At 39.9% G+C, this 12,671-nt stretch overlaps 1 protein-coding gene across 4 annotated transcripts in view; it reads right to left on the bottom strand.

Annotated features, from left to right (window-relative positions):
- Positions 1-2,061: 2,061 nt before the first annotated feature.
- Positions 2,062-12,671, bottom strand: part of LYPD6B (LY6/PLAUR domain containing 6B) — a 113,353-nt gene continuing 102,743 nt past the window's right edge. For all 4 annotated transcript variants that reach the window (XM_012724834.1, XM_012724836.1, XM_012724837.1 and 1 more), the window contains 3 exons: positions 11,524-11,622; positions 6,498-6,628; positions 2,062-5,220 (listed from right to left, as the gene is read on the bottom strand). In XM_012724834.1, the coding sequence (XP_012580288.1) occupies positions 5,056-5,220; positions 6,498-6,628; positions 11,524-11,622 (395 nt within the window). In that variant the 3' untranslated portion in view covers positions 2,062-5,055. The remainder of the gene's footprint in view (positions 5,221-6,497; positions 6,629-11,523; positions 11,623-12,671) is intronic.

Raw genomic sequence — 12,671 nt, forward strand, 5'->3', positions numbered from 1 at the left:
GTGGGTGAGAGGATTTGCCAGAGAGTAGGGAGAACAGATTGGCTGGTGTACACTGCTGAGGAGAGCAGTGGGCAGGTCAGGAAAGGGCTGCCTCACCATGTGGGTCACCCCCCTAGCCAGGGATCGAACTCATGTTGCAAGGGCTGTGGAGGGTTTCATAGTGTTGCGCTTTAACCCACTGCACCACCAGGAAGGGCCCAGGACTGTTTATTTTCTTTCCATAAAAATAGCCATTGGAATTTGATAGGGATTTCATTGAATTTGTAAATTGCTTTATAATAATATATTTTAACAATAATTATTCCAATCTGTAACTACAATATCTTTCTTTCTTTTGAATCTTTCTAAATTTCATCAATATCTAAAGTTTTCAGTATATAATCTTTCACCTCTTTGATTTATTGCTAGGTACTCCTTCTGATACCACTGTAAATGAGATTGTTTTAATTTCCCTTTGATATTTCAATGTTAGTGCATAAAAATGCAATAGATTTTTTAAATTGATTTGCAGCCTATAACATCATTTAATTTATTAGTTCTAATAGCTTGGGGTAGAGTTTTTAAGGTTTTCTATATATAAAATCATATCATCCACAAGTAATGAAGTTTTCACTCCTACTTCCTTTTCATTCAGATGCCTCTTATACTTCCTACTGTTCTGGTTAGGATATCCAATGCTGAATAAAAGTGACAAGAATGGGCATCCTTGTCTTGTCCTTAATCTTTCAACTTTTATTCTTGGTTGACTATGATTGTCTAAGCAGTCCTGATGTATTCTTTATAGGTTTCAGTTACTAAGTGTGTGCTAATATCTGTCAGTGATCCAAAGAAATGAATCTTTATCAGCACTTAGTTCAGACTGATTGAAACTTAGACATCTTCTTTTTTTAAAAGAAAGCTTGCACCTGTGCACCTATATATAGTCTTTTGTGGCCATAGTCATAAACCCTGTGGCCTTCTAGACCAGAGGATCTGGCAATGTGCCCTGGGTGATAGTTGCAAAAGTTGGGATCCCAGACTATGTGGAAACTCTGGTAGTGACACTACTAGAGATACTGATAAGAGATGGGGAGGCTAAGGGGAGAGCATAAAGCGCATCTGATTCCATGGAGTGTTTTTCATCTCTAATGTGTGGTAGATGTGAAGTCTATCCCTCAGGCCAGCCTCCAAGATAGACAGCAGACTTTTTAATAAGAAGCATGGAGATGTGCCCTATCTGCTATCTATACAGCACACCAAGTGGAGAGGGGGTGCTTGGGGGGTAAGGGGGGTGTGAGGGTGGCAACCAGCCCAGTTATTACATTTCTGTGGGGCTCAGGGCTACCAGAGTCAGGTCATCAACATTCAGTCCTGGTGTGGACTGCCTGTGCCCAAGACTTTAGTTACATTCCAGGTAAGCACAAAGGGGCACGGTGAACTGTAGCTGTAGCTTAGACCACTGGCACTACCAGCTTCAGTACCTGCTTGCTACTGCCAGTCTCAGCAGTTCAGTGGGCAATGCCATTTCCACCTACGTACCCCCTCATCAGCAAGGTGGAGGAAGAGTGTCAACAGAGACCTGACTTCCACCAGCACCTGTTACATACACCCTGTTGATTTTCAAATTGAAACATTTGAGGAGCTCAGCTCTCTAGTGAAGGTCTCAGACACTGGGGTGCCTGGTTTCCTGATGTGGGAAAAGTTCAGGGGTTGTGAGATTTCCCTGTACCTTGGATTACTGCACCCAGGTTTGAGACTTTTTCAGGAGATCAAGTCTCTGCCACCCCTAGCCATTTCAGCTTGCTTTTTGCTCATAATTGCTGGGGAGGTATATAGTGGGTAGCCATTTTGCAGGGTTTGAATTATTCCATATGCAGAAAACTGATGTGTCTATGGGAGGAAGTGAACTCAGGATCTACTGTACCAACATTTGGCCTCCAACCCAGAGTTTTTATTGTATCTTTTTATTTAAATTTAATTGAGGTAACATTGGTTTACATTGTTTTAGAGGTACAGGATCTCCCCCTTCAGGTGTTAACACACTCATGACCAAAACACCCATAGTTCACCATTATAGTCCATTGTGCTCTCTCCTGACTTTGCTGTCACTCCTCTCCTCTTCTCCCACTCCAGTATCTTCAGTTCTATAGTCCATTTTATAAAATTAATTGCTTTTGGTTTTATCTGACTCTTTGGTTTTCCTATACTTCACAATATCTGGGATTTATCTTTCTCCTGCTTATTTCCTTTAGCATAATCCCCTTCATCTTCATTCATGTTGTCTGCCACAAATGGCAAATTTATCCCTTTTGATGGCCGAATAGTATTCCACTATATATATATATCTCACATCTTTGTGATCCACTCATTTGTATTTGGACATAACTTGGCTTTTAGAACTCATGCTGTAATGAACACAAGAGTAGATGTCAATATTCTTTGGGTAAATACCTATTTGTGGATTGCTGGATTGTCTAAGAGATCTATTTTTAATATTCAGAAGCCTCCATATGTTTTGACCAGTGTACATTCCCACCAGTGTGTAAGAGTTTTTCTCCACATCCTCACCAGCACTTGTTTTTGGTTGTTTGATATGGGCCATCCTCTCAGGTATGAGATTGTGTCTCCTGTGCTTTTGGCTTTCATTTCTCTGGAAATAAGTGATCAGCATTTTTTGATCTGATGGCCATCTATATATTTTCTTTGGAGAAACACTTTAGTTCTGACCATTGTTACTGGTTTTTGCTGTTGAATTTTACGAGTTTCTTTGTGGATCTTTGATATCAGTCCCTTGTCATGTGTGATGTGCAAATATTGCCCCCCTTTAGTGTCATTTTGTTTCAGTTATGGTTTCTTTTGCTGTGTAGAAGCTCTTCCACTTGATGTAGTTCCAGTTGTTTCTATTCTCTTGTTTTCCCTGCTGTTGGAGACAAATCCACAAATACATCACTGAAGCGTATGCTGTAAAGTGTTTTGTCCATGTTTTCTTCTTTGTATTGTATGATTCCAGACCTTATGATGTGCTTGACTTAAGTTACTAAGGCCTTATGCTGAGTCCCCACATTATTTCTGAAATGATGCCCTCAGCATTTCACCCATAGTCCACCTTTATTGTCCATTGTGCTCTCTCCTGACTTTGCTGTCACTTCTCTCCTCTCCCCCTCCAGTATCTTCAGTTCTGTAATCAACAGTATCATGCTCAGATGCTTGTTAAAAATGCAGATTCCCTGACTTGCCTCATAGTATTCCTGGGCTTGACTTATAAAAGTCATTTTCACAGCCAAAATCGTAGTTCTTCCACCATGTGGGTTACCCCAAAGACACCAAAGACTGATGAAACAGAAGCCAAAGCAGTGAGGGAGAGGACTTCCAAGGAGACAGAATTATGAGGCAAGGGAGAGAAGGGAAGGGTGCTAGAAGCTGGTGGGCTGTGTCACAATGGAACTGTGCCTGTAAGGAGGCTTCAGTTATGACTTCCCAGTCTCTACGACTTTCGCCTTCATGCTCCTAGCCTTTGTCTTCTGGCAAATTTACAGTGAGACATATCCAGTATCACCATGGCCCCTCCACAAATCAAAGCAGACAACAAAGTGAAAAATAAAATGTCCAAGATTCAAAGGTCAGAAAAATTGTATAAGATGATACTCTACATGTCACAAACATTTGGCAAGAGTTAGTAATTTCACAAATGTGAAATCTATTTTCTGGATTCTCTGCCCACTTCACTTCAAGTCCTACCACTAAATATTGCTCATTTCACACTCTTCATGGCTCTTTGTAAGTTTCCTCACTGTAAAAGAGACCCACTTACCTCCTTCCCTTTTGTTTTCCAATGAATGGCCTGTCAGAATACAGATTGTGTGGAAAATGCCTTTAACTTCTGACTGCTAACTTCACTCAGGGTTGAATTTAGGAAAAAATTTCCGCATACCTGGTTACTAATGGAAATTGTTCATTTCAATGCATTTATCCCCCAGAAAATGACTGATGGATGAGAACTCAAATTTTATTTTAAAATGTAGATTTATTAAATAATGCACCTCTGACAGGCCATTTCCTCCTCATAGGCATAGCTTATCCCCTTATCTCCTTTCTAACAACCAGTCTGCATATTCTCTTCCTTTCCTGCCTTCACAACACCAATTCTCATTGGACATTGTGATGCCAAATTAAATTAGTCTGAGGTCTGGGACACATGGCATTCCAGGTCCCTAATATAATGGACCTAAAGAAAAAATCCATGTACTAGATTCTAGTTGAATTTTTATTCTAGTGATTTAAATTATGTTGGAAACACCACATGGAGTCCTAAGATCGAATTGGGAGAGCTCAAGTTGTGCATTGTATACCGGGCCCTCTAGTCACCAACATCCGCCATGTTTGTCTTTTCCAGTTCAGTGTACTTCCCCACAAAGAAAAAACTTAAGTTACCTTGGCATGAAGTCTGATACTTTAAGCCAGAATATATCACCCACAAATTCTCAGTCACCTCCTTTATGACACCAGAAATGGGTTCCGAGCTCTCCATGTCAGCAAGAAACAAGCATGCATCTTACATTATATAAGTTAAAAGCTTTATTTCTCCCCACAATTAGCAAGTGGGTTTTCTTCCTACAGCTGTCTTCCCCATGGATTATCCAGTTCGTGGGGAAACTGCTTTCTCACTGGGTAAAAGTGAGATCTCAGACACTCTGGGTTAAGCACAGATATGAAAGAATCTAACCCAGCAGCCTCTATGAGTCAGTGAGGTCCAGAAGTCCTTCCAGCTAATGTCCTGGTAAGGCAGAGACAAACAACTACATGCTGTAGGGCCCGTCCCTTAGAAGTGACAAAGTACAGCCCATTTGAATAGGAAGCTGGTGCCAGAAAAAAATCCTCAGCCTGCCCAGCCCTCTTTTCTCAATTTTGTGGCCTTATGCAGAGCAATTCTGCTGTGCAAACAATGGGATCTTTGCTGTGGGTCCAACGTACACGCTTCACCATGTGCAAGATACATCTTCACTCAGAAGTTCATTGTTCATGCAGTTTTTAGCTAGTGCTTCATAGGACTGGTCTCTGCCTCACCTAGACACAATGTCATAGCCACAGGAGCACGGAGATGCAGGCAAGTAACGGTAGAGGGAGCGTGAGGGCACTGCCACTCGATGTTCTCTGAGCATGCATTACAGCGAAGACCGCGTTGGTGTGGTTGGTGGGTAACTCCACATTGCAGATCATTCCTTCACAGCAAGACCTACACTCCTGTTGCCAAAGGAAGAGAGGGGACAGAGTGAATAATAGGGAGAAGGAAGAGACAAAAAACTTATAAAGAAAGGCTCTCTGTTCAGACTACAGATAGAATTAGTTTATTTTCCAGACTGAGTCACCCACACCCTTCCCCTCAGTGACTTGTAAGTGAGGACCATCTTGAGTTTTTTCATCTTAAATGTGATTTATCTGCAACAACCCAAGCGTCAGTGAGGGAATGAAGAGGAAGGGAAACTGAATAGGACCCCCTGATGCAGTGGACACATCTTTTAAAGGTTTGTAAAGGAAAACGTTGAAACAGAGATGAAAGCTGGCAAGCATTGGGATTGGTCATTGATTTTCTTCCTCAGCACTGTGTGTTAGGGGATAATAACGACTGTGCACTGTCGATGCGAACACCCAATTCTGATCATCATAGCAGCTCGGGCTTAGTCACTGTGTCTGCTGAGCCATGAAACAGGCTGGCTCCCTCTAAGCACAGATGTTTTCAGGGGAAGCAATCTCTTGCCTTAGCACGTACCTCAGCCTGGCACAGCTAGCCAGCGAGAAGGGCCGCCAAGGGCTAGAGTAGTGTCTGCATCAGTGGGCTCACCTGGGCTGCACATCAGAATCACCTTGGGGAACTTTAAAAAATAAAGCTCCTGATGCTCAAGACCCTGCCCTGAGGTCGTTTCAGATGTTTCCCAAGTGGTTATCACGTGCAGCTAGACTTAGAAGCCACTGGTGTTGGAACCATTTTCTATATATACTGGCTAAATCAAATTCTAAAACCTTATGAAATTAAGATAAAATGATGTAAAAATACACTTGTAGTTCAAAATATTAAATTGAGGTTAACCTTTCAGACTCTCACTTCATCAGGAAATCCTTAGTAGAAGGAGTCACCGTTTTCTTCTTTCAAGCATCCCTCTTGTATTCTTGGTGATTTCTGGCCATGAACAAGAGAGCTGAGCTGTGTAGTCAGTCATTCTCTTATAAATGATTTGCTTTTTGAGCCTCCAGAGTTGCCTTCAGACAATTCACCCAGAGTCTCAGGTCTACAGACTATTTCTGAAATAAGGGAATTGTCATTCTTTTTTAGTGCCAGTATTTCTGGCTGAACTCAGAAAATCTTCAACTTTTCTTTGGTCTCCATTGCATCACTGTAATGGAGTCTTTCCTCAAGAAGAAATATATTCAACACATTACTTTTCCTCCTGCCCCTTCGTGATATAGAGCCAGCCACCACTAGTCAGCAACCAGAGAGCAGTAACTGCACACACACTCCTTACCGTATGTTCAGAATCGCGGCTGTGGTGGCAGCCCACAAAATGACATTCACTTCTGGAGGCACACTTTTTGGTGATAGATGTACTTCTCCCATGACTGGTGAAGTGATGAACTGTCAAACAGTACTGTGTATCTGGGCAGGAGAAAATAAAGACAACTTCATTTCTACGTTGCAAAAGAGACCTCTCAACAATCATTTCAGAAATGACTAAAATTCAGCATGATCCTAAAGCAAGAAGTGTAATGGCACTGAAATCTCGAGTTTCTAGGTTATACTTCTGAAAAACACATCAGCTTCTGAAGCATATGTGATTTCTGAAAATGAATATAAATGGGCATCCGACTTTTGGTACCAGTTAAAAATTGGCTCAGAAAAAGTTGGACACATTTTTTATCAAAACCGTAGGTCTGCTCATTTCAAATGAAAGACTCAATATCTGTGTCTCTCCCTCTGAAGCACATGCTCAGAAGACTAAAGTTAAATCCCAACTGTACGTGTAAAATCCAATGGGTCCAAACACTTGTTGGGACCTGAGTCAACGTTTGTTTCTTGCATACTAAGAGGCTACATGGTGAAATGAAAAGCACCAGCTTCCAGTTACACATCGAGACTATCTTCCTACTCATCTACTTCTTATTCATGGCCAAATCCAGTGTTTGACTTTTCCTTATCAAAATATTTTTTTTCCTCCTCTTTAATTAACTCTACCAACCCACTCACCCCCTAGAGCCAGCTCGTTTCCAAGCAGAGCTGTCCCTACAGCTTTAACCACTCATATTTTATTAATTGGGGTTCTTTCAAGAATGCGATTTCATTCCCTATCCTAGTACATTCTGCTTTATTTCTGTGTCTCTTCAATAGTCATTTCAGGTAATGAAATGCTTCTTACTTTATTACAGCAACAACATAATAGAACAGTAGGAAAAGCAGAGGCCTTAAGGAACTTTTTTTCTCTTCATAACTTGAAGATAAGCAGTGCCCGGCCTTTTCATACAGTGGTTGTGAGCTTTAACAAAACACATTGTGTCTGTACCATCAGCCAAGTACTTGTAACATACTTTCAATTCTCATAAGACTTAAAATGAAGTCATATTAATATCCTCATTTTCCAGATAAGTAAACTGAGGCACAGTTTCTTGCCCATGACCACAGGTAGAAAAGTGGTGAAAGTTTGGATACTAACCCAGGTGGTTTTCTAAGAGGTGTGCTCTTAACCAGAACCAAACTCTCCCTCTCTGTACAGCTAGTCTTAGACTGAGCAGTACTGTAGCATCCCTAGGTGACTTCTGGATTCAGAAAGAAAGGGAACCACTGGAAGTTTAAGAATGGCATTTCAATGTATGCCTGAAACAAATAACAATTGAAAATTGGTGACTGCAGGGGTTCATGTAGAATGTCACACATGCAAAAGCAGTGCTAGGAAGTCAGAATAAAAGCCAGGATAAGCAAAATAAGAAATGTCATTCTTTTCATATCTTGTTACACAGAGAACCTCTTTTAACAATACCAGCAGGCCACAGAAATAAAGTGTAAGGGAAAAGGAAATCTGAGATGACAAAGAACAGCAGCAGCAGGCCTGTTTGTCCCAAGAAATGGTTGATTATCACTCCTCTAACTAATGACAAACTGAAAAGAAAAATTACATGCTTAGTTAGAATTCCAGATGGTTAGCATCTTTGAGGCTTGACTGATGTAAGCAACTATGTGCTGCCAAGCAAGCAAGAATGTAGTGTCATTTCATGTCGATTGCTTTATAAGAGTTCAGCTTTCATGGTAGGTGTTGAGTCCACTTTTTTCACACTCCCCATCTGACATTTTCTTGGTAGTAGAAAAATCTGTTTCACTCGTTGGCTTTGATTAATGTGTGACATATGGTAGCATTATGCACAGGTTAGTAGTTTGGTACAATTTAAAGAACAGTGTGGTCCATGAAAGAATAGGCACAAGTGACTGGACATCAATACCCCATTTTAATATTCTAACACTTACACCCAATTTTCATGGGAATTTGAAGCAAATAGTTAAAGAAGCACACCCTACCCCTTCTGATAAAAGTAAAGATGGATCAGACAACCTCAAAAATGTTGAAGGCACAAAGAAATGGAAAGACAGTCCTTCCTCAGGGACTAGAAGAGTTAACATTATAATGGTCACCTCACTCAAAGCGATAGAGTCAATACAATATCATAGTTTCAGTGACATTCTTCAAGGAAATAATAACATTACTGAATTTTTTAAAAGATTGTTTATGCATACAGAACTGGGGCAAAGCCAGAGGTGCAGGAACGATAAGAGGATTCACCAGAGACAGAGTGGGGAGCAGAACAGGCAGATGGTCGAACAGCAGGTGGGTCAGGAGAAGTCTGCTGCGCCATGTGGATCACCTCCGGGGCAGGGGATCAAATTTGCACTGAAGCGGTTGCAGCTCGCTTGCAGTGCCGTGTCCTTACCCATTGGTGTCACAGGGAGGACCATTACTGAAATTTTATGGACGAATTAAAGACCCCAAATAGCCAAAGCAATCCAGACACAGAGTGATGGTACCATACTTCCAGACTTCTACGAAGCTATAGTCATCAAAATAGTATGACTTGAAATAAACATAGCCTAAGGAAATAAACTCAACTATAGGGACAGTTAATCTACAACAAAGGGGCCAAGAGTATACAATAGAGAAAGGAAAGTCTCATCAACAAATGTTGTTGGGAGAAGTATCTCAGACTATATACAAAAAGAAACTGAAAATGGATGAGACTTATAAGACATGACACCATAAAATACATAGATGAAAACATAGGTATAACACCCCAACACAGGCTTCAGATATCTTTGGGAGCTTGACTCCAAGGTAAACAAAACTAAAAATAGAGGACTACGCAACTAAAAAGAATTACACAGTGATAGAAATTACTATTAAAAACATCATGCAGGGCCCTCCCTGGGGGCGCAGTGGGTTAAAGCACAGCACTAAGAAGCTAAAGCCACTTCATGAGTTTGATCCCCGCCTGCCCCGGAGGTGACCACATGGCGCGGCAGACCTCTCCTGACCCGCCCGCTGCTCCCCTTAGCAGTGTACTTCGGTGATCTGCCTGTTCTGCTCCCCACTCTGTCTCTGGTGAAGCCTCTCACCACCCCTGCACCTCTAACCCCCAGTTCTGTACAAGTAAATAATAAATCTTTAATAAAAAAAAATGCAGAAAAGAAGTTTTGTATATCAGATCTGACAAGGGGCTAATTTTCCAGATCTACAAAGAATTCATACAATTTGAAAAAAAAAATCCAATAAAAAAAATAGTTGGTTTTGTGTTTTTATATACCAACAACAATTTTTATATACTGATTTTATGTCCTGTAACTTTCCTGAATTAGATTTAGCAATTTATTTTGGGGGAAAGGGTTAGATTTTTCTATATACGGAATTCTGTTGCCTGCAGTACTGACTGTTCTACATCTTTTCCAGTTTTGATGTTCTCATTTTCTTACCTTCTACTGTAGCTAGAACTGCCAGTAGGGTGCTGAGTAAAAGCAGTGAGTGGCAGCTTTATCCTATTCCTGATCTTAGAGAAGTGCTCAACTTTTCACCATTGTATGGAATATTGGCTACTGGCTTTCCTGTATTGAAACTTGATCTCAGTGAATACCAGTTTCGTCAGTGTTGTTTTTCTGTTGAGATAATCATGATTTGTGTCCATCCTTTGATGGTGTGTTGAATTAAATTGATTCTTTTGCAAATGTTGAGCCAACATTCGCTCCCACTTGACCTTGATGTATGATTTTTTTTTCATACATTGCTGAATTGGCTTGGTAATATTTGGGGGAGAGTTTTTGTATTTGCATTCATCAGGGATACTGGTGTGTAGTTTTCCCTTTTGTGCGGTGTCCTTGTCTGGCTTTTAGTATCAGGGTGATGCTACTCATCACATGATTTTGGAAGAATAGGGAAGGCCTGGTAAGACTATTTCACTATTGTTAGATATTATACTAGATAGACTTCTGTTAGAAGTCTCCAAAACAGGTAAACTCTAACTATAGAAGGGATTTTTTTTTCCCATTGCTGTTTACCTAAAAAACAGTGAATCCTTAAGTCTGACTAGCCTGTGTCCTCATGCCTCTGGAGCTTTTGATTCCAGATCATCCAACTTCTCACCCGCTCTTTCTACCACACTAGTTTAAGTTTCCATCTTCTCCAGCCTGAAGACAATGAAAAACCTCACTTGTTAGCCTCTTTTCCTCCTGTCTTCCAATCATCCTTTCTCCACACAGCAGCCAGTATTACAGAACACAACTAGCAGCTCATTTAAAACACCTCTCTGCTTTCCCATCACATTTACAATGAAATCGAAACTATCAGAACAAGTAGATCAGTTTTCCTTCAGATCCTTTACCCATCACTCACCAGCTGGCCATGTTCCTGTTCATTAAAGAGGCTAGGTATTTTTAGACTTCTCTTGTCCTGATTGATCTACTTACAAATCACCACATGGCTGGCTTGAATTTACCCCGAGATGATACAAACATATGCATATTCTTCAGAGAAGATTTCCCTAACTACCTAACCTAAGCATCTATTCATTCTGTTCATCAATATTTACCAAAATATATCCCAATAATAGCTCCTATAAGAGTAAGCTAAACAAAAGGATACTCAAATATTGAAACTGTATGACTTTCCCAAGCATCAGTGTATCTCAAGAGCAGCAAACTTTTCTTTGGCTTAGCCATTGTGATTTCTAGAAAAACCGTCAAGCACTTCTAAAACCTTAAAATAACTGAGTTAACATTGTAGTCTAATAGTTCCCATTAGTAAATACTAAAGAATTATTTTCCTAAATGCAGCTACAAATTGAGGCTAGACCATCAGTTTTCAAGTTCACTCAAGTCAGTCTGATGTGTCTAGGTAGTCTTTTAAAAATCTGTTTCTTCAGAACATGTTCATTCCATTACATAAGATCCCTCCACTCAGAACTGCTCAATAGAGACCCAAATGAGGTGCAATTACATAGATCTTCCAAAGTCAACACACTTACTTTGCGGACACCATTTGTCTTCTGCCCATCGATTGCAGTTATAATTATCCCCTGCGTTTTCACAGGTAAAACATTTGAAGCTATTTGGAAATGGTGTGGCTTTAAAGAAAAATGCAAAATGAAACAGTAAGATTAAAAGACATTTCAAACATTAAAGATGGCACATATGATAGCTACCTTTATTATTAGAACAAACAAAATTTACAAGTCACCATCCTTATGATTTCTTTTGCTAGGAATCTGGACATACTTCCAGATGTTGAGGCACTTTCTTTCCCTTTACTTTATTTCATCTATGAATCTCCATTGCAGAATAATGAATGTTTCATCTATGAATCTCCATTGCAGAATAATGAATGTGATTCCTTAGGCCACTTTGAAATACTCAATGTTTGTTACTGTTCTATTATCAGGCATATATTAGGCAAAGCTGTGGCAGTATTGGTTCAACAATCTGATGTAGTGTTGTCCCTGGAAATAACTAGAGTCAAATTACCTGAGGTTGGATTTTGCCCTTTCTATGTAATTGTTAACTTCTAAGAAACAATAATACTTACAATAGTAGTATTAGTGAAGCAGCCCATAATTTGCAGAGGTATTTATATTGTAAAAATCAAAGGAGGTTACAAAAAAAACCTTGTAGAGTCCCTGGCACATCAATCATGCTGGTCCCCACATGTACCTCCATTAACAGCTATACTTAACCTCTAGCAAGCAATCTCATTTGATATGTCAATTATTGCAACATTAGACTTCAACTAGGAATCTAACACCTAATATAAAAAGAGTAATTCTTGGGCCTAAATGCTCAGGCCAGTGTTATGGAGAGGAGGAATTATGAACTGTTGAGTCTGGAACAACTAGTATGTTCTTTTTGTATTCCTTTTTACTAGTCATTTACCTTGTTATTTTAAATGGCAAGAAGTCAGAGTAATGAGTTTAACATTTCTCTACAGATCAGGCTACATAAATCCTTTTGTAGAAAATTCAGTTCTCCCATTTTGTAACAGAGTAAACAAAGATCAAAGTGAACCTAAATCAATTCTATAGTTAGGGCAAATAATTACACAGGAGTGGATATTACAGATATGGAGAAGATGCATGTATACAGATGAAAGAAGAGCCAAATATTAAAGGCTAAATATGTT

This window comes from Condylura cristata, unplaced genomic scaffold, assembly GCF_000260355.1.
Source record: "Condylura cristata isolate star-nosed mole 26May11 unplaced genomic scaffold, ConCri1.0 scaffold00002, whole genome shotgun sequence".
In the NCBI taxonomy this organism is placed as follows: domain Eukaryota; kingdom Metazoa; phylum Chordata; class Mammalia; order Eulipotyphla; family Talpidae; genus Condylura; species Condylura cristata.